The sequence below is a fragment of the Eurytemora carolleeae genome, unplaced genomic scaffold (genome assembly GCF_000591075.1).
Source record: "Eurytemora carolleeae unplaced genomic scaffold, Eaff_2.0 scaffold273, whole genome shotgun sequence".
In the NCBI taxonomy this organism is placed as follows: Eukaryota; Metazoa; Arthropoda; class Copepoda; order Calanoida; family Temoridae; genus Eurytemora; species Eurytemora carolleeae.
The window spans coordinates 164,753-189,117 of record NW_019396174.1 but is presented as its reverse complement, the minus strand read 5'-3'; the positions used below and the strand labels follow the sequence as shown (position 1 = coordinate 189,117).

Here is a 24,365-nt window from a genome sequence, read left to right as displayed (position 1 = left end):
CCCCTGCCTGAAGCCAATTATCTCGAACGAGGAAAATTCTTTGATGCTCTTGACATTGAGGTTGATTTGAAAGGACTGATTAACGAATATACAAAACATTTTCGAATTTTGAATGTTTTTATTTTTGTAGATTTTCACCAACTGTAAAAATTGCATAACAATTCATGTTACAATAATTTCTAATTTTCTTCTTTCTGAACTGGAAAATAGGATTCCAGCTTCAATATATTAGGATTAATTGATACTATACACAATATGTAATAATGTATCTATGTATTATTTGTTTATATTTTACAGTGCACAATATATAGTAAATATACTTTTTAAATTTGGAGCCAAAATAATATAAAATCAATTTTCTTTTTAAAGTTGGAAATCTTTGAAATATTGCTTTTTGTGCTTTTTCTGAAAAATGGTGAACTATTTGCAATTAAACATAACAATTTTTTACCCTTGAGTTTAAAATTTACCCTTGAGGAGTTACGAGGTCGTAAAGTTGTACCGATACTACCGAACAAAAAGAAGTTTTTGTCACAAACTCAAATTTTCTAATCCCTTTATTTTCGCAACCTGATGGTGTAAACCTTTTATATTTCAAACTTACGCTATTTGATCAAACAGTGCTGGGAACATTTGTAAGGTGGATATCGGGATTATTGCTTGATCCACTGTTTTTTCTTAATCTCGAGATTAAACAATGCTTGTCCTCCTCTTGTTATTAATCTCCAGATTAATTAATCAATTAACCAATCCGGATTAAGGATATCCCATTCTAAAGTTTTCAGTTAAGAATGAATTGTTCAAAATGTCAAAGGTCTACAGCATTAGGTTGCAAAGATATGTATTTTAATAAATTTTGAGGCAAAAACTCCATTCCTTTGATTTTGTAACTGATGTTTTCAGATTTATATGAGAGAGAAATTAAAGATTAAAAATTTTTAAAAATCCATTAAAATGGATTAAAATATTATGTTTTCAGAGTTCAACGGCTGGACCAGGAGGCATCACAAAAACTGAATTTTCTACGTTCACGTACTTCATCACCTCGTTGTCCAGTGGAACCACCGTCACCTCCACAGACACCGTCATCTCCTCTAACATAGTGGTGGTGGACCCATCCGTCAAACCCACCCCCGCCTTAACCCTAGATGCATCCCTCTCAGTTCAGGCCACCCCTGCCTTAACCCTTAATGATCAGGTATTTTATGATTTTTTTTAACAAATATGATTATTTCCATATTTACGTAATGCTAAGTGTATTTTAATAGATTTAAATAATTGAGTTTTTGCAACAAACTCTGATTTTCAAATTTCCTTATTTTTGTTATTGCCATTGACCTGAACTATTTCAAACTCTGACATATGTTAGATCAAATATCAATATCACATATTTGCACCATCAGGTTGCACGGATGTAAAGATTACACAATTTGAGTTTGTGGCAAATACTCTATTCCTTTGTTGATGATACAAAAGATTTTCGTTCTTTTATGAATGTTTTAAATTAAATCAAGAAGAATGAAGCTTTCTCTGCGGCGGCGGGTTCCATAGAAATAATATTTTCTAGAAATAATATTTTCTAGAAATAATATTTTCTAGAAATAATATTTTCTAGAAATAATAAGTCAAATAACAAACATTAAAATTGTCAAAAGGATTATTTTGTTATTTTGAGACGCACTTCCTTGTAAGAGAACTCTCAAAGTAAATTCAATAATTCAATTTTTCTAAAAAATTAAATATCTAATCTTTTCTTGATCTTTTCTATCTATTTTTACAAAACATTCATTAATTTAGATTATTTGGTATAGTATTTTATCAAATATCAGGAGAAGGATTAGAGGATTATTCTAAAAGGGAGGAATTTTAAGCTATGGGTAAAGAACGTGTCGGGCCGGAACTCCCTGAAATGTCTGCCAATAATTTCAAACATATGTGAGGCTATGTAGGGAGGGTTGTTTTCATGTATAATGTACATAAGTAGAAGTAGGAATGTCCAAAATGTGCGTACACGCTGTGGAGATGACCATGAGCGCGCAGTAAATAATTGCAAATATATTCCCTGCGCGTTTACCGCGTTTGAGTCTCTAATCTGGGATTAAATCTGCACACAGGAAATCTGTACTTTTGAGCAAGTTGACGGGTTGACGTGCTTAAATAACTTGGGTTTGTATCTGTTTTATGTAAACGTTTTTGGACAGTCAGTAGGATATTTGAAGCATGAATATATTTATAATTACAATACCTCCCCTCTTCCCTCATCCTGGTTTTTATCCTTGCATTTTCAGTTCTGGTTTCGAACATTTCTCATTTTGTTCTTAATTAGTTCTAAAGATATAAAAATTTTGCATATTTAATTTTGCATATTTTGTCTTTAAAGATGACATTCTATTAACATTGCATGTTTGCCAAAACACGATGTATTTAAATTAATGGGTTCTCTTTGTTCTTATTTTCATTTGCAAATTGTTTTTCAACCTAGAGGCAAAATTTAAATTGGCAATTTTTTCTTTAATTTTTAACACGGTTTCTTTGTACAATAGGGATATCATACTTTCTGTAACCAACACATCATTAGCTAAAATTAATTCTTTTTAACAATTTACCCTGACAATTAAAAGTATCGCAAATATAAAAATGTTGTTAAGAATACCTTAATTTGTTCAAAGGGCTGGGAAGGCAGGGGGGGGGGGAACCATAAATTACTTTATAGGGTGTTGAACTCTTTGCTAAAATACTGTTATAATTGTAGAATATTATAGTACGGATTAATGATTTTACCGTGACGGAATGTAGTTTCTTTCAGGAAGTTAGAAAGTTGGAAAAAGAAATATGTTTTATGTTTTAAAGTTGCATTCAATTGTTTTACATTATCTCCCCCTCCCCCCCCCCTCCAGCATCCCACTGTTAATGTCTGAAACAACTAAATTAAAGATTTTAAAGATCATAATTGTTACATTTAAAAAAATCAAACATGAATTTTGATCACATAATATTGCCGAATTTAATTTCAAAATCGAAACTGATTTGATTCCAACTTTTTACAATTCCACATTGAATTAGTTTAAGATTGTTTGGACGATATCCTTACATTTAATTTGCAAAATTTAAAGTTTAAATTTAAAATCTAGATTTCAAAAATATAATCAAGAATCAAGTTAAAATGTACATATTGAATTAAATAATAAATACTAAACAATATATATTAATATTGTAAATTGTGAATGTTCCGTGAAACCATTAAAATATAAGATGACGGGGCATGATCTTTTGTAGGTATATCCGACATTAATCCGGACCATGCCAGGCAATCTCTTGTATTCCTGGTATACCTGGTATACCTGGTATCCCTGGTATCCCTGGTATCCCTGGTATTTGGTATCCATGGTATCCATAGTATCCCGATATATCTGGTATATCCTGTATCCCTGGTATATGTGTATTCCTGTAACCATTGTATCCCTCTTATATGTGTATCCCTGGTATCCCCTGTATATGGAGTTACCTTGAAATATGATTTCTTGTTATACAGACCTGTTGAGATGATATGGTCAGAATTTGTCTTGTCAAAAGTAAACTATTCTAAACTGGTCCTCCTTAACCTTTAGTTTGACCTTTTTAACCTCTGAAAAAAATAGCTTTTTTAATTGAAATTTGGCATTTATTAAGCACTGCATTTCGAAATGCCAGAATTTCATGATTCATTCATTTCTTGCAATGTTTGAGTATCAACTCTTATGACCAGCTCGTTCAATCCTACACTTGTAACATTTAGAGCATAAAGGCCGGGGGAGTCGGTGCAAAAATTAGTCAGCATGACAATTCAAATCAGAATAAACCACAGCGTTAGATTGAGAAGAATATAAGGCTGAAGTTGAAAGGGTTTGACAGAGGGTAGAATAGTTACAGAGAAGGGAGGTTGGTCGTTAAGTAGGGGGTGGGGGGGGGGGTGTTTCCTGATCAAATGATGTTCTGGAAATTTTCTCTTCTAACTGTTATTGTCTAATGATAAAAGGATGCTAGTGATAGATGGTAGTTTAATTAATCTCACATTGGATTTATTTTTCAGATTTCTTCCCTCAACTCTGAGAACACAGATGGATTGAAGTTACTCGCCACCAGAACTTATTTTACCACCTCCACCTACTATACCACATTAATTGAAAAGTCCTCTACCATTACTAAGACCCGGAGTAGTATCCGTTCAAGGATTGTGACAGATACATACAGTGGAGGACAGTTTGACTATATTCCAGCTCCTATACAGTCAACAATAGTTCCCTTGATTGAGCAGGACCCGGAGGAGAAGTATCTGTCTGTTGGACCGAATATTTATGGTTTGGTCAAGACTTTTTATGCTACTTATACTTACTATACAACCAACCCACAAGGGTTATCTGATCAGAGTTTGGAGGTAATTACTCAAGTTTCAACATCGTTCTTCAGCACTTCACAACTTCCCAGTTCTATAGTTGTCTCGATGCCAAGTAAAGAAATAGTTCCTACAGCTTCCTTACAACTTGACAAGGACTCATTGCTAAGCATAAAACAGTCCTTTATCTTGGAGCAAGGTCAGATCAGTGGGGACATACAACCCTCACTGACAGTTTCAGATGTTACCCAAACACAATTAGCAGAAGATGGATTGTCAAGTCAGGTATCTGTATCCTCTTCCTCTCTGCTCCTTCTCCAAACTTCATCACCAGAGCAAAGTCTTTTAGACAATCTACCAGAAACTGATATATCTATACCAGTATCTTCTGCTCCTATAACCAGACCACCAGTAACAGTAGAATTATCTGAATCTGTTAAACCATCTAAACCACTAGATGTTGATGATGTAACTTCTACCTCTGCTGTTATCAGTGTAGAAACAGAAGAAGAAGTAACAACAGAACCTACTACCAACGCCCCTGAGGAATCCAATGTGTTTACAAATGGGCTTTTAGGTGCTGTTGTTGGTGGAATCTCAAGTGCTTTCACCCCACAAAACAACAATGGAGCCAATGTTGACTTAGGTCCAGTTCTGGATGCTGTTGCAACCCTATTAAGGGGCCCAATTAGAAGTGCAATTGCAAATCGTAGAAACACAGCCTATGCCAATGATAGGAGCTCTGATGAATCAACTACCGTGACTCCAACTAAAGTACTAAGTATACCTAAGATTGCCAGAGTACATAACACTGAAACTCCTAATCTTATTCCAGTGGGAGGAGCAGTTAATTCAAGATATATTAGTCAAACAGGATATGATTTCATTCCATTGAATGGAGCTCAACCCTATTCAGGACAGGCCCTTCCTCGTTTTGACGTTTCTTCAGAGATTGAAGCTGATGATAATTATAGGAGACAAAATCCGCCTCAGCACATAATTCAAGAAGACAATCCTCAATACATTGATGTTCTCAACAAATATGAGCACAGCTACCTCTCTAATAAACACCAAAAAGATTCTTTGAAGATAAAAATAGTTCCAGGACGAGAAGTGAATCAATATCAATACCAAACAAACCCTAGTTCAAACTATCAACCCTCGACAATACAAAAACCACCTCCACCGAGACCTCAGGGAGAACCTCATCAGCATAGATCCCATGGACCTCCACAGAATGCAAGACTGCCTTCTCCTCAGGGTGGAGGTCAACCTCCCCCTCAGAGCGGAGGTCATCCTCCCTCTCAGAGTGAAGGTCATCCTCCCCCTAAGGGTGGAGGTCATCCTACATCTAAGGTTGGAGGTACTTCTTCCCAAAAACTTGGAGGTCATCCTCCTCAACATAGTGGAAGGCCTCCACCCTCTCAGGGCAAACCACCTCCTCCATGGCAACAAATTCCTCGACCCAACCATCCTCCCCCACGCCATAATAATGTGTACAGTGGACTTGTGAACCCTGGACCTAACACTAACTCCCAATTGAATATTCTTTCTCAGAATAATCGTAATATCAATGTTCATTCAAATGCACAAGGCCTGCAACCCAACAATGCACCTCTCACATCCTATGTACCCTTAGCACCTAAGTCAAGGCCTTCTCCTCCACCTCAGCCATCTAACATTTCTCCATCTACTAATACTTATGTACCTCCACCAGCTCCAATAAATCAATATTCTCATCGCCCTACCAATTCTCCATCCAAGAAATACAACAATAATCCTTCAAATCCTTATCAGTTTAATCCCAATCAGAAATATGAGGATTCCAGCACTGCTGTCAGTGAAAACAGGGATGTTATTACTCCATTTAACCAAGGAATTAATCCTGCTACAAGAATCAGCTATGATACAAATAATAGACAGAACTTGGGCCAGAAGGATAAATTTGCTGAAAGTGAGATTAATGCTGGTGGAGTTATATCCTACACTAATGCGTACAACCCTTCCACCAGACCCCCAGTAAATGAATATAAAGAGACTGACACTTCTCCCAATATTCCCCCTTCTACAGCCAATCTAGATCCAAGAACATCATCAAAAATATCAAAAAATAGGAAAGATGAGGAACTTCAGAAGCCTGTGACAAGTGAGAAGAATTATGTTGCAGGATTCCTTCCAAACCAACCTATCTCTAACCAATACAGGCCAACCCAGACACAAGGCTCAGCAAAAGTTCAAGGATATGGAAATACAGATCAGAAATCTCAAACCAATATTGGGCATAATACTGCTCACTCAGAGAATACAAATATTCAAGATGTGCGTGAGAAACGTAAGGAAGATTCATCTAAGGCAGGAGTTGACATAGTAAATCTAGATTCTTATGAAGAATCTACGCATGTATACAGTGAGTTGGAACCAAGTTTTACTGTTTCATCTAGCCTTGTTCTTGGTTCCAATCCTGCATCCCATCCAACCTTTACAAGTGTCAGCTCATCTAAGAACAACTATGATTATGAGGGTTGGTTAACAGATGGAGACCCTCTGAAAAATCTTCCTCCACTACGACCAACAACTACACTTGACATTACAGCTGTGGAGCATGAAGCTCCAAAAACTGTTACTTATTCTAATGAATGGCAAACACCTTTAGATTTACCAACAGCATCATTTGAGCCTCAAAATCCTCCTCCGCCTAACTCTAACTTTGAAAGGGAATGGACAGCCTTTGAAAAGAATGCTAATCCAAACACTTCAGTTCTCAGACCTACTAAATCTTTGTCTCTGACTGTTACAGACAAGGAAGCTCCTAAAACTGTTACTTATGCTAGTGAATGGTTTGCAAACACACTAAAACCTTCCCAAGTTACCAAGCAATACAGTCAGATAACCCGTAGACCAGATCTAGGAGATGCAAGGATTGAGGTTGTCAGCCCATATGATGATGAATTTCCATCTAACAGATTCAGATCATCAACCCAAAAGTCTATAAACAAAAATACAACACCCAGAGCTACAACACCCAACTACAGAAGCCAAGAAAGAGAAAAGCCCAGACGTCCGCTTGATCAACAGAAAACATACAATAGAGGGCAGCAGCAGTATGGTAAAAAAGATAAATACCCACAAAACTCTAAAGATCAGTCTGGTTTTACTCAGCAACAGTCAACTACACCCCAACAACGACCAGAATATACTTTGCCACAGGACCAACAACCTCAACAACAAACTGGGTACTCTGAACTACAACAGCACCAACAAGATCTTCAACAGCAACCAGGACCAGGGTATCTTTCACAAAATCAAGGACAATTTCAAGAACAGTCTGGGTACCCTGTACAACAACCAGATAATCCACTTCAGCAACTAAGCCCTGATCTATTATCAAATGAATCAGTAGATTTAAATGAACCAAATCCTACTCTACAAACATATTTAACTTCAACCTTAAATCCTTCTGTTGACAATGAAAATGTCAGAAACCCATCAAGGTCAACAACTTCAAACATACCTAAGGATAGTCAGGTTTATGACCCGTATGAGGAATACCAAGCAAACTACCCTGTCTATGATAATTTTGATTATGTGGAAACCACAGGAACCTCTAGTTCAAATACAGTGTTCAACTTTGAGCCAACAAAACCCAGTTGGAATCAAGAAGCAGAAGGCCTTGACAGTGCTATCAAAGTGACTCCAGATGGGTATGTTGGATACAAGAAGATAAATAATTACCCTACATCTCCTGCTAATTATCCTACAGATCTGATAAATGAAGCTTCGACTGAATCAGTTCAGAAGATCGTTAAAGTTGAAACCATATCTGATGGATACAATGGGTTTATTGAAAGGGTAACATCGAGACCAGTTAGACCCAACCAAGACTCATATTTGGACACTCAGTCACTGTCAAACAATCAAGATTCACCAGGAACTTTTCAAGAGCCTTTTGAGAATTCTTCACCAACCATAGACTGGGCAAACTCTGATGTAAACAAGGAGGGCTCTAAATACTTCACTGAATTAATTGATCAGGGTAGAAAGGAGAACAAGAAGAGGAAATATGATGCAACCATTTTAAGATCTTCTTCAGTAAGTAATAAAGGAGAACCAACCTTTATAAACATTGGCAACATTGCTTCCACAAATGCTTTTGAGTCTCTTGTTACACCACCCAGTAAAACTACACCTGCTATTGTGACCTTGCCAGATCAAGAGGTTTCAGGAAACATTATTCAGCCTCAGAAATCAACGCAAGAGGCTGCTCAGGTTGGCAGAGCTAGAAATAGTACATATTTCAATGTAGGATTGGCAAATGGGTTGTCTTTAGATAGAGATTCTAATAAGAATAAGGATATAGATCCTTACAGGAACAAGGATGAGTCATTGGATAAGAATAAAGAAGATGGAATAGATTCTGAGGGGAACCCTGATACTGGAAGTAGAAGGGTTCAGGAATCCGACATTGAGGGAAACCTAGATGTAATCAATGGTGAGAATAATGATTATAAAGACAAAGAAGATAAAAAGAATGAGGGCAGGGGTTCAGTTCAAAATTTAAATGAAGTTGCTCTCCCGGATGGTTTGATCCGGAACCCTGATGTCAAGATCAGAAAACCGGATGGGGAGAGTGGCAGGAGTGAAGATAGGACTAGACTCCTTGAGAATAAGAAGGATGAAGAGATATCACAGGAAACTACAAATATCAAATATGATGATCAAACCTGACACTTTTTGGGGGGAACATTTTAGAATTAGGTTCTTGTAAAAACCAACATCCATGCTAGGAAGAAGCCATTTTAAATGAGATAATAACGACCCAGTGTGAGTTGGAACGGTGTTTTGTCATGTAATTTAGCTATAGCAGGCAATGCTTTAGATACACAATACATGAGTTACACTACCCACTCCCACGCGTTTAAGTCTCTACATTCAGATCATGTCTTGTTATGTTTAAATTATACCCTTGGCATTTAATTATTTTTGGTGACATTAAAGCATGGCCTTTGAGATTAACAGTAATAAGCATTAAGCACCCGAGGGTGTACATAAATACTACTTCTCACAGTTAGGAAAAGGGAGGGGAGAGTGGGGGGGGGTTATTATGCCATTACTTCTGTCAATGACCTTATTATGATATTTGTTGCTTGGATTAGAACGAAGTATTGAATAACAACTTGGAGGCAGCAATAGTAGAACAGGTTAGATTTATATCTTATTTATAGGAGTTAAAAGTACGCCAAAGAGGATTTTTAGAAAGAGAGTCATTTTAAATAATTTTTAATCATTGAAACATATTTTAATTGTTTTCTTGTTTATTTTCCTTCCTTCAATCCTCCCTGACTACAGAGTACAGGTATATTTGATCCTCCCTGACTACAGAGTACAGGTATATTTAATCCTCCCTGGCAAAAGAGTACAGGTTTATTTAATCCTCCATGACTACAGAGTACAGGTATATTTAATCCTCCCTGACAAAAGAGTACAGGTTTTATAATGCAGGTAACAGTATAAATGCATTTGATTGTTGGTTATGCAATGTTCAGTTTACAGTTACCTTTTTTGTCCTTGCTGTTTACGTGTTCTTCTTGTTCTTAATATTTTTCTTGTTTTTGTTATTCTTGTAGTCCTCGTTGTAGATTTAATTTTGTTCTTGTTGTTCTTTTTGTTCTCAATATGTTCTTGTTCTTATTATTCAAGTGTTCTTGTTGTTCTTATTTTAACGTGTTCTTGTTGTTCTTATCGTTCTAGAACTTTTTGTCATTCCTGTCGATCTTGTCGTTCTTGTCTTTGTTGAAGTTTTTGTTGTACTTGTATTTCTGGATGACTAGATATCTAGGTAGGTTTAAGATATTGTGTATCCGCCCAGTCAGGTTTCAAGTCAAACAACACAGACAGATTTATTCTTAAACAACTCTCAAAATAATTGCTTAGTTTGGGTTCAGAGTAGAGAGTTAGAGGAGTAGCTGAAAACATGGAGAAAAAAAGAAAACGAAAAAAAAATATGTTGTGGAAAAAAATTGTTTGCAAAGAATAGGGGAGATGAAAAAAGACCGACGATAAAGTTAAAAATAAAATTATAAAAGAAATTATAAATTTGAAAAGGGGGCGGGGGGATTTTACAAAATTCAAGCAAAAGAAGAAAAAAAAGGAAAAAATTTTGAAGCAAATAAAGAAAAAAGATAAAGGGATTTGAATACAAAACAAGAAATTAAGAATTAAGAAAGACGGAAATTGTCAAAGCTATTTCCTCACCGAGACAGAGTATACGAATACAAGAAGGGCAATACCCCCCTCCCCCCCCCCCGGCCTCACCTTTACATGCTCCATTTACTTCCGTCAGGTTTGTTTTAAATATTTCAAAACAATGGTGAGAATGCTAGCCCCCGGACATACGCATAACATTTCCTTTCCTTTCATCAGACCAGGCGAAAAATGGAAACTTTCGTTTTCACAATGCATGGTTATAAAGCTAGGTATGCAGTATGCATGGAATGGGGGGGGGGGCTACTTTCAACCCGTTTCCGGTCTTGAAATATTTCCTCGTATAGGAAATGAATTTGGGGAGTAAAATCGGATATAAAGGATATAGATTCAAAACTTCAATCTTTGTTCCAAGTATTCTTTATTTAATGCTGGTCGGTCTTTTTGTCTGTTAGGGTGTTTGTATTTGACAGATAAAATGTCTCAATGACAATATCAGATTCATGGTTTAATCTTGATTGTTTCCGTTTTCAATATTTTACTTCCGTTTCTTTTGCTTTGTTGCAGTCGTTGATATGTTGTTGTTGTTATATCACGGTTCAAGTTGTTATTATTGTTGTTATTGTTGTTGTTATTGTTGTTGTTATTGTTGTTGTTATTGTTGTTGTTATTGTTGTTGTTATTGTTGTTGTTATTATTGTTGTTATTATTGTTGTTATTATTGTTGGTATTATTGTTGTTATTGTTGTTGTTATTATTGTTGTTATTGTTGTTGTTATTGTGTTAATTTTCTTCTCTAGCCATTGATATTGTTGCTATTCTTATCCTTGACCTAAAAATGTCCCCTAGATCCCTGGAAATGCTCTATCTGCTGATGAATCTGACCCGACAACGAAATGCCAGAAAAGCTGTGGAGAGAATGAAGTTTGTCACATAAGGAACCAATTTTGTAACATATTTTCCCGCGCGTTGTTTAACAATATTGGTGGATTACAAAGATTTCATTCTTTTTAAAAAAGAATATTTACTCTTTCTCTTTGTAATGATATAAATTGGATTAAAGTAAATTATCTGAATGAAATTATTAATTTTAATTCAATTATACAGAATTATTGAACATAAGGGGGGGGGGGGAAATGTTCTGTGTATTTAGCAGCTAAGCCAATTTAAATCAAATTCATGAATTGAATTAAATTAAGACATCAAGGGGGACTTATTATTTTAATTTAGATCATTTTCGATTCTCAAGGAAATAGAATAATCCAGAATAATGTTAAGATGTTTAGAAAAAAGATGGAACGAAAATGTTACAATTTTTGATAGGAATGGCCCTATCTTTGAAAGTTATTATCAATTATGAACTTGGCACTGTACTTTAAATAAAACTCGTGGTAGATCTGATTTCTCTCTCAGTTCATACAATTGTAAGGGAAAATGAACAGTATATATAGGGGGAACTATAGACATGAAATCTCTAAAAACAAAACATGGAAAAGTAAAATGATTTATTGACATATAAGAAATACTTCTTTGCCACAACTCTTGTTTTCTAATCCCTATATCTTTGGAACCAAATGTTGTAGACCCTAGATATTTCAAACTTTGAATTCTGATAGATCAAATATTCTGAGCTTGAAATATCAAATGTCTACAACATCAGGTTCCAAAAATATAGGGGTTTGAATATTTGAGTTTGTGGCAAAGACTCAACTCCTTTGAGAAGTTAAAAAAAGGGTAACGGCCCCTTCCCTACCAGTCCAGAATATATAATTTTTACCATTTCACAAAATTATTAATATTTATTGATATTTGATATCTTTAAACAAAGTTTTTTTCTGCATACTGCAGTAATAAACAGTGGAATGATTGACGTATTCTTCTAGTTTTTTTATTATGAAATGTTCCCATGAATTGTATTTTCAGAAACAAATACAAATAAGATACAACATTCTGGGCTCAACTTCATGATCAAAAGATAAAAGAAAGACGACAATCTGTCTGTCTGTCTGCCTGTCTTACTGCAGTTACTGAAGAATATTTTCAGTTTCAAATCAATTATTCACTATTCATTTATTCCTTGAGCTCCTTGTAATGGTCGCCGAGTAATGTTTTCTCCGCCTTGGGCGTTGATATAACAGCGCCACATTTTCAAGTAAAATCCGAGTTATTTTACACAAATATCACAATTAGACAGAAATTTCTATTCCCGGGGAACGGGCGAGGGGGGGGGGGATATAATTAGGGCCCCATCCAATTACCGTCTCGCATTTTTTAAACAGAAACAAAGATATTATACTAGCTTGGTAACCTAGATTTGACGTACTGGAAACTAATTTTGCTATAAACTCCAACCTACTCAACTTAAATTTTTAAAACCAAGCTGATCAAATTCCCATGGTTCTACCGAGTTCCTCAATCAAAATTTGAGGCAAATCGGTTAAAGAGTTCATGAATTATGATAGGACATACAAACAAAGATTACTACTTTATTTATTACTAGCTTGGGAACCCAGCGCTGCCCAGGTTACTCATAGTTACTCCCGGCGTTTACCCGCACTAATACGATCTCTACCGGGAAACAAACTTTTCGCTATAAAAGTCGACCCACTCAAATTTGAATCTAAAAACCAAGCTATGAACATTCCCGTGGGTCTCCCGAGGCCCCCATTCAAATTGGGGAAAATCGGTCCAGGGGTTTCAGAGTAATGATCAGACAAACAGACACCCAAACAGAGATTACAACTTTATATATATATAGAAGATTAAAATGTTTAAGTCTATATAATCCCATTTAGTTACGTCATTTTTGCGTCCAATCATCATGAATCTAAACGCCTTTTTAACTGTATTTATTTAATCAAAAACTGGTGTAACTACGCATGTCTAACCTGCGTAAAATTAAGCGTAAATAATTAATTCCTTGCTGCCACTCTGCACAACTTTCACCAAAACTTGATACAAGTCGAATATTTTGAAATGCCAAATTTTTTAATTAATTTGACAGCGAAAGTTCAACATTTTGACTTCATTGTCAGTAGATCTATCTATCTATCGATGTTTCTATCTATATCTATCTATCAAAGTTTCAAACTTTCATTGAATGCATAAATATTATTGAATATTCATTATTTCACACTCTCTACTCTAGAGGTTGTCGAAAAAAAAACATTTTAGACAAATTTCCAGTACATTTCTAAATTATTTTAAAACATATTTACCGCACATAAAATTAAAATTATCTGCATTGTTCTGCTTTAAAACGTTATCTTATTTGAATAAAAGCTAAGAAAAGAACAAAAGAAAGTTTCTAAATCGGAAAATAGCAAAAAATCTAAAATTTAAATTCTAAATTTAATTTTTAACTCATTAAATATGAAAACAATAGTTCACATGTCCTTGCCGCTTCCTCACAATAATGGGGGAACCATCGTGCGTATAAATTTGCGTCAGCTTAGCGCCTGAGTTTGCGTATATGTTACGAAATTGGCGGTATTGCAGTGAGGATACGGGTATAGAGTGTAAGTGCCGACCCGGCTTCGGTAGAAGGTCGAATCTACCCGACGCAACCTGTGAAAGTGAGTACTAAAAATTTATGGGGTGTCGGGGGGGGTATTATTACTAATATTATTATTATTATTATTATTTTTAACTTTTTGTCGACCTGACCACAGTTTTAGGCTTTAGCTGAACTTGAATTTTTATGATGAAAGTAAAATGGATAAAACTAGCTCACTTGTCTCATTCTCAGCTCACTTAGCTCACCCAGCCAGCTACCCAGAACACTTAGATGAGCTCTAAGTTACCACCTACTCATGTCAATCATATCAAGCCATATCTAGACCTAGCAAGCCTTTATATGGATTTCATCTATGATCTATCGTATTCACATCATCATCCGGAATTTAAAGGTGTACCGAAAAAAAAGCACAAACAATATTTTGATTTTGATTTAAAGAAAACAGTGGAATGATTTTTGTCTTCTAGTTTTTTAATAAGTTATTTTTTTTAACATATGAGATTTCACTGTTAACTCCAGTTCATTTAAAGTACCGGGCCCACTTTTCAGCAGCTAGAGGCAAGCTGTACACTACACATATGCAGACAATGTAAGGCAAAACGTACTTTACGTATTTTAGTTTGCTCTGGTACAAATATGGACATTGCATATGTGAGATCCTTTTTTTTTTGGTTATCATGGTTTTTATCTTCTTGAAAATGGACAAATATTTATAGTGGTTGTCACGAACACCTGAGACCGAATGTAAAGAATTTGAGCCGCCGCTTAAATTCAAACCGTGGCTCAAATATGGTTGGTTTCACTTAAAATTGTATCAATTTTTTCAAGATTTAAGCCGGCGCTCAATTGGAACCGGCTTTTGGCGGATTTGAAACGCGGCTCAAATTCATTAAATTCGCGGAGATAGGTTTTTTTAGATCATAATACAATTGGTCTTTGCAACAAACTCAAATGTTCTAATCTCTAAATTTTTTCAACAAGAAGGTGAAAGCCTTTGATATTTCAAACTTAGATTATCTGATCTAACCGTATTCATAGTTTGAAATGTCTACGATTTTGGGTTGCAAAGATTACAAACCATACGTAGTTTGTGGCAAAACTTAATATTTTTGGCTCACACAGAACTTGACTTATTTAAATTCAATTATGATTTAATGATTTTTACCAGTTGACGAATTTAAGAATGAAAGAATGGGAAAGTTTTAGATTTCAACGCCCTGGGCTAATAACTAGCACCTGCAATAATATACAGAGTACATTATCAATACAGTTCCAGACAGAGTTTTCAGACAATTTCCAAACGTTTATGGGAAGGTGTTTAAAAAAACTGTTTTTGGTAATTTTCTCTTAAAAACAACTTCCCGTCTGATAAGGTACATATGTCTTTTTAAAACAATTTCCAAACTGTATGTACTGGGCCATGTACCCTTTAAAGAAATGTTGGTGCATATCTTTATTTGCCTATAAATGTTGATTCTATGTTTCCTGACCGCGTTTAATGCTGCCGGGGCTTTTAACCTTTTAAGTTTTTGGAATTTAAAGTGCAAGTTTGAAATTTTTCTAAATTAGCTTTTTTTGGATTGGTAAATCCGGAGCTAAGTTTGAATCGGAAAATTTTAACTTAAAACTCTTTATGATAGCATACAGGTTCCATTATGTCTGTTTTGGAATGTTTCCCTTTAAACCTTTATAAATGATGTCCAGATATATATATAGTTCTTCATCTTTAGTGATTTATTATTAGATTAGGGTAGCGCCCTGAGTAAAAGATTTATAACTGATTCTATTTTAAAGAATTAAAATAAAAAATAAACAAATTCTAAAGGTGTTTCTACCTCATTAAGTTTAAATGTTGAACAATTAAGAACGAAACTTGAAAAAGTCCTAATTAAAGATTTATCTGTTCATTTGCTCTTAAAGTTTAAATCGAGAGAGAAACCGGAGTAAATCCTAATGATCAGTCTATGTCTACTTCTTTAAGTTTTAATCTTGGGCAATTAATAGATGAAAACTTAAACAAATCATAAAGGTTTATCTGTCTATCTCTACCATAGATTAATTGAAATAACTGATAGAACACTAAATGTCGTCTTTTCAAAATTTCAATGACTACAAGACAGAGAGAGTCTGTTCTATGCCGACTGCGTGAAGGGCTATTGTGAACGAATTTCATCGAAATCTTGAAAAGACGACATTTAGGGTCCCATCTGTTATTCTAATAAACCTATGATCTCTATGTTTAAAGTTCAAAATGATTTTCATAAAAAACTGAAGTACATCTTTATCCCTGGAGCTTACTCTTCAGATACTGGTTTTAAAACTGAAGGGGCCGGTTGGGGAGAATGGGGGGACGAAGGGTAGGAGGCATGGTGGGTGGTTAGTCTTCAAAGATTAAAAAAGATTATGCACATTCATTCGGGATTTTTTTATAATGTTTGGTGAAAAGGTATAGGTTAAGGTTTAGGTTTAGGTTTAGGTGTAGGTTTAGGTTAAGAGCTAGGTTTAGGTGTAGGTTTAGGTTAAGGTTTAGGTTTATGTTTAAGTTTAGGTTTAGGTTAAGGTTTTGGTTTATGCTTAGGTTTAGGTTTAAGTTAGGTTTAGGTTCAGGTTTAGGTTTAGGCTTAGGTTTAGATTTAGGTTTAAGTTAGGTTTATGTTAAGGTTTAGGTTTAGGTTTATATTTAGGTTTAGGTTTAGTTTAAGGTTTTGGTTTAGGTTTAGGCTTAGGTTTAGATTTTGGTTAAAGTTAGGTTTAGGTTAAGATTTAAGTTTAGGTTTAGATTTAGATTTAGGTTTAGATTTAGTTTAAGGTTTAGGTTTAGGTTTACTTTAAGGTTTAGGTTTAGGTTTAGGTTTATATTTGATATTGTGCAAGATTAACGTTTTGTTTTTGTTGATGAGGTTTATGCTGATTAAGGTAGATATTAAGATACTTTAACTAAGCTTATCAGTTATAATGTTATCCACGGTAAGCTAGAGGTCCTGGTTAAACTAAGCTTATCAGTTATAATATTATCCACGGTAAGCTGGATGTCCTGGTTAAACTAAGCTTATCAGTTATAATATTATCCACGGTAAACTAGATGTCCTGGTCAAACTAAGCTTATCAGTTAAAATATTATCCACGGTAAGCTAGATGTCCTGGTTAAACTAAGCTTATCAGTTATAATATTATCCACGGTAAGCTAGATGCCCTGGTTAAACTAAGCTTATCAGTTATAATATTATCCACGGTAAGCTAGATGTCCTGGTTAAAAGTCCAGTGAGTTTAAATTTTACAAAATTTTTCATAGATATTAATTCAGATTTCTCGAATTTGCTTTTTAATACTTTTTTGTTGGGCTATGTGTTTTAAATATCTAAGCATATAGGACAGATTTTAATCGTTGTAGTTAGTTTTACGTGTATCTATAGTCAAATAATTACTTAGTTATCGTTTGGTGGCATTGCATTCTTGTTTTAAAAATCAAACATGATATATTCAAAGCTTAAACCTTTAATCTGCATGAACCATGCATAATGACAGTAGGCTTTAGACTAACAGTCATTTTTGTTTGCATAATACATTTTTATCAGGGTCTTTTAAAATATGATATGCAACTATAAATCTTACTTTTTTTGTTAAAGATTTATTAAAATTATTATAAATTTCGCGTGTAATTTTATTTTAGAAACATTTCTTATTATTAAACTTTTTTTGAAGGATTTCTACGCCTGTGAAATAATTACTTGTTAATTATTTCCCGGTTTTTCTTTTCAAAAAGATGATTTTTAACGATTTCTTAATTTAAGAATTGTCTTTCTTAATTTTAGATTAAACCATTTAATACTATTTTCTCTTTAAAACTGAAATGGATTGATTCAAAATGATCTAAAAATTCCAGTCCATTGTTTCAACCAACGGAGGAATTTTTCAAGCTTCCTCAATACGTTTACTGACATTTAAGGGCGTTACCCCAGCCCTGGCTTCTTGATTTATATACTGTGAACGCCCACATTTATCTCAATCCATTTTCAAAATCTAAAAAATGGATTTATTATCATAGGATTAAATGAACACGCACCGACATTTTATAAAAATGATAAATTTACAATGCTTCCCAATCCATAATGTGTTTATGAAATTTTTGGCCTAGATTCTGCCTCACTGCCTGATTGGATTGTTGCCTGCAGTCGGCCTTTATTTGATATTTTTATTGTGTCCCTAACTTACCCAGATACCTTTAGATCTGACATAGTCAATGGTCATGAGGGGTGCAAGAAGGAATTTAACAAATTGAACTGGATGTAGGGTGGTCCGAAATATTTAGAACTAGATAGGGTGGTCCGAAATATTTAGAACTTGATAAGGTGGTCAATATATTAGAACTGGATAGGTTGGTTAGAAATATTTAGAACTAGATAGGGTGGTCCAAAATATTTAGAACTGGATAGGGTGGTCCGAAATATTTAGAACTGAATAGGGCAGTAAAAAATATTTAGAACTAAATAGGGTGGTCCGAAAGATTTAGTACTGAAAAGGGGGACCAAAATATTTAGAACTGAATAGGGACGGTGGTCCGAAATATTCAGGTCTGAGGGTCAGGTCAGGTCAGGTCAGGAGAATAAGCCAGAACTTTTGTATGGTGAATCAAATCAAGCAATGATCTCCATTTTCTGCAGATTTAATCCGCTCTAAACGTCAAAAATTATAAATTAAGAAATAATAATTTTGATGAACAGCTCTGAGGTTAGACACTTTTAAATTTTGAAATTAAAATTTGGTTGACCTATATACTTTTGAACACCATGGGCCAAGATCCAGATTAAGAAAAACCAAGGACATTTGTTTGCCAGATCAAGAGGTTTCAGGNTATGACCAGAATATTTCATTGATTTTTTATGTGAAAGATGGATCCCATGTCAGGCTTCGACATCCGTTTTGTGTTTACATTATCGCCCAGAGACAGTACAAAAGATGCGTACACCTCCAAAATAACTTTTCTTGCATTGTAACCTTGAAGTGTTGGAGGAAATCTGAAAATAACTCCGAAATGTATAACTTTGATGTTTTTTATTTGAAATCATGAATAATCATGAAGTTTATATGTAAGACACATTGTAATATAAAAGCATAAAAGGAAAAATATTGAATATAAATCAGCTAATAATACACAATTAAGCCCCACCTCCCCCACCCCAGGGCTTAATTATCAGGGCTGTAAATGCACATATTACAAATATAGAATGACCAAGTGACCAATATAATGGCTGGCTATCTGAATAGACAATTACGGGCTGTAGGACTGGATCTAACCTATTGGATTTCCCCTCGGGCTAAATTAAACTTGTTGGATTTCAATGGTATGGGAAGTAAGACGGATATATAGGTTGTTTCCGGTTCAGTGCCCAGGGGTTTATATATTTTTCTGAAAACTTCCAAACTTAGGAAAACTAGGGGATTAAAAAGAATGTTAGTGGACCTATATATATTTTGTAAAAAGTAATTCTAAATTTCATGCCCCTGACCCCCCGAAATATTTAGAACTAGATAGGGNNNATGAGACATGTCAAGATATCCAATACCCCCCGGCCCCTGATTGCTGTTTTTATATTTAAATGATTTGGTTATCATTTCTTTTGTTTTAAGGAACTGGTCTGTATACGTAATTTCAGGAGACCCTTGATAGAGTGGCATGTCCAATTCACAACGTACCCTTTGAACATGATCAAAGATGAATGCAATATCCATATTTTTACCTGAAAACAACCAGATTCAATTAGATTTCACTATAACAAGTGTTTATTCAACAGAGAACAAGAGAACAATTGTCAGAATTAAACACTTTTCAATCTAGAACATCGACTATCTTCATTAATGTTGATCAGATAAAAGGTCTAAAGGTACTGTCGGGAATAGAACATGCCACTCTATAATGGGAGCAGGTCTACACTCTATAGTCCATTAAAGATTTAATTTCAAGGGTTTAGATTTATATTCTTTAAGTGTATTCAAATGATTAATTTAATATCTTTTGTGTATCACACTATCTATTGTATATATATTGAGAATGTATCTATAGTAGATATATTGAGAGTGTTCATTAATAATATAATTTTTACTATTTCATTAATAAACCTTGCCTTAGTTCACTAAAATGAAATGTATCTATAGTATATATATATTGAGAGTTTTCATTAATGATATAAATTTACTATTTCATTAATAAACCTTGCCTTAGTTTACTAAAATGTCAGCGTAATTAACTATTTAACTATTAATTTACTATTTCATTAATAAACCTTGCCTTAGTTCACTAAAATGAAATGTATCTATAGCATATATATATTGAGAGTTTTCATTAATAATAAAAATTTACTATTTCATTAATAAACCTTGCCTTGGTTCACTAAAATGAAATGTTTCTTTAGTATAGATATATTGAGAGTGTTAATTATAATAATATAAATTTACTATTTCATTAATAAACCTTGCCNAAGGGGGGGGGAAGCTTGTTTGTTTAACAAAAAATTCCAAATTGATTGAGAATGTTAGAAAGTGAAAGTATGGGTTGAGACGCTAAACAATTTCCTCTCTAAACTTACAACTATTACTTAGATTTCTACCTCACTCAATAACTTACTCATTCACACACTTATACTCTTACTGACTCAACCACTCACTCACTTTTTAACTCACTATCTTTCTATTCTTTCACTAACTTTTATATCTATTTATTAACTCAGTGAGACACTCAATAAGAAATGTATTGACTTACACACAAAATAATTACTTTATCAAAGCATTGTATTGTAGCATCTATATACTTGCCTTTAAACTTATTCACTTAAATTCATGCACCTCTATTTTGCGCATTTATTTAGTTGATGATTAACTCTTATTAACCTACCTACACTTTTAATAACTCAAAGGAATTGAGTCTTTGCCACGAATTCAGTTTTTATAAAACCTATATCTTTGCAATCTTATAATGTAAACCTTTGATATTTCAAACTTACATTATTTGATCTAACAGAATTCATAGTTTGAAATATTAAAGGTCTACAATATTGGGTTGCAACGATATTGAAATTAGAAAATCAGAGTTTGTGGCAAAAACTCAATTCCNTATTATAATTATTATTATTATGATTATTATCATTATATTTTTAAAAATTATTATCCTAGAGTCCCAGATGTACCAGATCGAGGTGTTCACCACCTCTGAGAGCCAGGAGACGAGGATAGTGAGGTTCAACCCGAGGTTGGTTCAGCAGGCCGTAGACACCAGTTTCGAGAACAAGATCAAGGTTAGTAGGAAGCCATTTTAGTTTAAAGGGACTGTTCAGGAAACACTTTCTTAAAAACGGCAATATCTTTCTCAAGTTCTCAACCTTGAATTGAAGGTTAAAAGGGTAGAGTTGGGAACGGGAAATGGATGTTTTAAAATGCAGTTCACTTGTAAGTACGTGGATAGTCTCTTTAAAATTTAGAATATAGGAACTGAATACTCTCCTCAAACTCTAATTATCTAGAGTATGGGTAGAGTACTCAGTTACTTTTAGATTAAATATTGTCAAGAATGAACTCTTTTACCAAACTTTAAATATGTCTTCTCATAAATTCCTTTTTTAACATAATTTAGTTGTAAAAGTAGAAACAAAACTTTAGATTCAATCAACGTACATTGTCAGAAACTTTTAAGGAAAAGGAGAAAATTCTTTAACTTCTTTTAAAACTTTATAAATCTTTTAAACCCCAAAACCCCTTTAGATTGAAGAAAATTTTGAAAAAATAGTCTTAGTTGTATTCTCAAAACGTTCAGGTCAACCTTCTTAACCTTCAAAACCAGATCAACCCCTTAAACCTAATTTGACCCCCAAACCTCCTAAAACTCCAAAATCCCCAAGTATATTTCTAAACCCCCTTTCAAACCCCTAGAGCCTTTTAAACCCCAAACACCTATCATAGCAAATCTAATTTGAAATGTTCTAGCTGGGATTTTAAAACTGACCTTGTAAATGTCTGTCCTAAAAACCTGCCCCTATTGCGCTTATCAAAGCTATATCAAGTGTACATTTCAATTCGATTCGACCTTACAGAGACCCTTAGCATAATTTACAAATCTTTCTTAAATAGGCTTAAAGGCACAAATGCCTATATTTATTCAAGGTTAGTTTAAGCTGTATATTCATAATTAAAATTCCTTTTATCTTAAGTTTGTACATGTACATATACACCCCCCCCTCTCTCTATAAATATCTCCTCCCCCCATCCTTATCCCTTTAATCTTAGGATTGCTAAGTAACCCCCCCCCCCTCTTTTCCAATCTGAAGGTTAATTTCTGCTCTAAACATATACATTATAAATATAGTAATGAACAATGATGGAACATTAATATAAACTTATTTTAAATTGATGCTGAAGGGTTTAATTACAGAAATATTAGAATTTGATTATAAATATAACTTTTAATTAGGTGTTATTATTATCATTGTTATCGCAAATCTACATAAACAAAGTTGTAATCTCTGTTTGTTTGTATGTCCGATCATAACTCATGAACCCCTGGACCGATTTGCCTCAAAATTTAGTTGGTGAACTCAGGAGAACCACGGAAATGTTCTTAGCTTGGTTTTATAGGGAAAAATACGACCAATCACGACTAAACAGCGGGAATAAACGGCGGGAATAAATGGCGGGAATAAACGGCGGGAATAAACAGCGGGAATAACTTTGAGTACGAAGTACCCTGGGCAACGCTGGGTTCTCAACTTCTCCAACTAGTTATATATATAGGATTAAGAAGTGATGTTACACATCAGCCAACTTTTCAACGATGTAAACACATTACAAACTTTCGGCTGTCGTCGAAATATTGCCAAAATATCGACAAACTGAGTTGAATCTTATTGAAAACAATAGTGGTTCAACTCAGTCGACGCGGTTCAACTATATCTCACTTTTCATAAAATCTGGTTCAATAATGTTTAATTCACGGTGAATTAATTCATGGCCCTGGTTCACTTTAGACCCCTTTCATATCTTTTGAATCACTTAAATATAGTAATTTATATTTTTATTTTAGGATATATTTCAAGGATCGGAGATCACCAGTATTAAGGTGAGCAACACCACCAAGAGGAACTACCCCCTCGGCACCAACAACACCAACGACAGGGACGCCAAGGACAACATGGAGATCAAGATGCTCATAAAGGTACAGATAGATAGATAGATAGATAGATAGATAGATAGATAGATAGAGAGATAGATAGATAAATAGATAGATAGACAGACAGACAGATAGATAGATAATTTGGTGATGGTGATGGACCAAACCAAAAATTGAAAATTGAAAAAAAAATTTCTACAAGTATTACATATTACACATGAATGATAAACGTATTTACGCGTACACAAGACCCCAACGTGACAAACATCATATAATTTCTGGAACTAGATCATCATTTATAGAAAATGTTTTTTTTATAAAACTATTGTGTACTTTATCATTCTTACTTACTCACTTCACGGTGAATTTTATTTTGAACGTGCTATAAAGTTAAATCAGCTGTACATTATAACGTGTTTTTAAAAGTTTTGATTGGTTTCGGGGTTTCTCCATAATATTTCCAAAATATTTTTATATATTTCGATTTATATTTCGATATATATGAAAATGAAATTAAGATTACCTTTATATTTTTATGTCTGCTTTCTTAAATTTTTTTTTATTAAATTACTTAAGACTGCGAGCCAAAATAATAATGTTATCTTTTTTCTAACAAGGGTAATAATCTATTCTCTATGGTAATAATAACTTTATTTATAGCTGTATCACACGTTTTTGACAACATTTCCTATCATGCTCATTTATAGATATATAGATAGATAGATAGATAGATAGATAGATAGATACATAGATAGATAGATAGATAGATCAGGGATGGGGAAGGATGAATGAAAAATAGATGTAAGATAATGAAAAACAATGAAGATAGAAAGATAAAGAGATGATGGAAGGATATAAGGACGGGGGGAGAACAAATGAAGATACAGATAGGCCACGCGCACTCGTCAAACAAAGATCTTTTAGATAACCCCGAATCATGAAATCTCAAAACCATTCATTTGTTCAACCCCGCCCAACTTCCGCCCCAACCCCCTTTTATCAGATGAGTTTAAAACCTCCCCCCCCCCTGGGTGGGAAAGTGGTCATTGGAGTTTTGTTATTTCTATTCCTATAGTGTGGGCTAAAGTAAACATCCTGAAGTGACGCCATTTTTTTAAAGT

General features: G+C 34.2%; 1 protein-coding gene across 1 annotated transcript in view; it reads left to right on the top strand.

Moving 5' to 3' along the window:
- Positions 1-24,365, top strand: part of LOC111697198 (uncharacterized) — a 61,252-nt gene that overhangs the window by 27,210 nt on the left and 9,677 nt on the right. Inside the window, exons 5-11 of the mRNA XM_023467105.1 lie at positions 980-1,198; positions 4,070-9,061; positions 9,526-9,570; positions 11,423-11,511; positions 14,072-14,148; positions 21,258-21,379; positions 23,158-23,289. Of these exons, the coding sequence (XP_023322873.1) occupies positions 980-1,198; positions 4,070-9,061; positions 9,526-9,570; positions 11,423-11,511; positions 14,072-14,148; positions 21,258-21,379; positions 23,158-23,289 (5,676 nt within the window). The remainder of the gene's footprint in view (positions 1-979; positions 1,199-4,069; positions 9,062-9,525; positions 9,571-11,422; positions 11,512-14,071; positions 14,149-21,257; positions 21,380-23,157; positions 23,290-24,365) is intronic.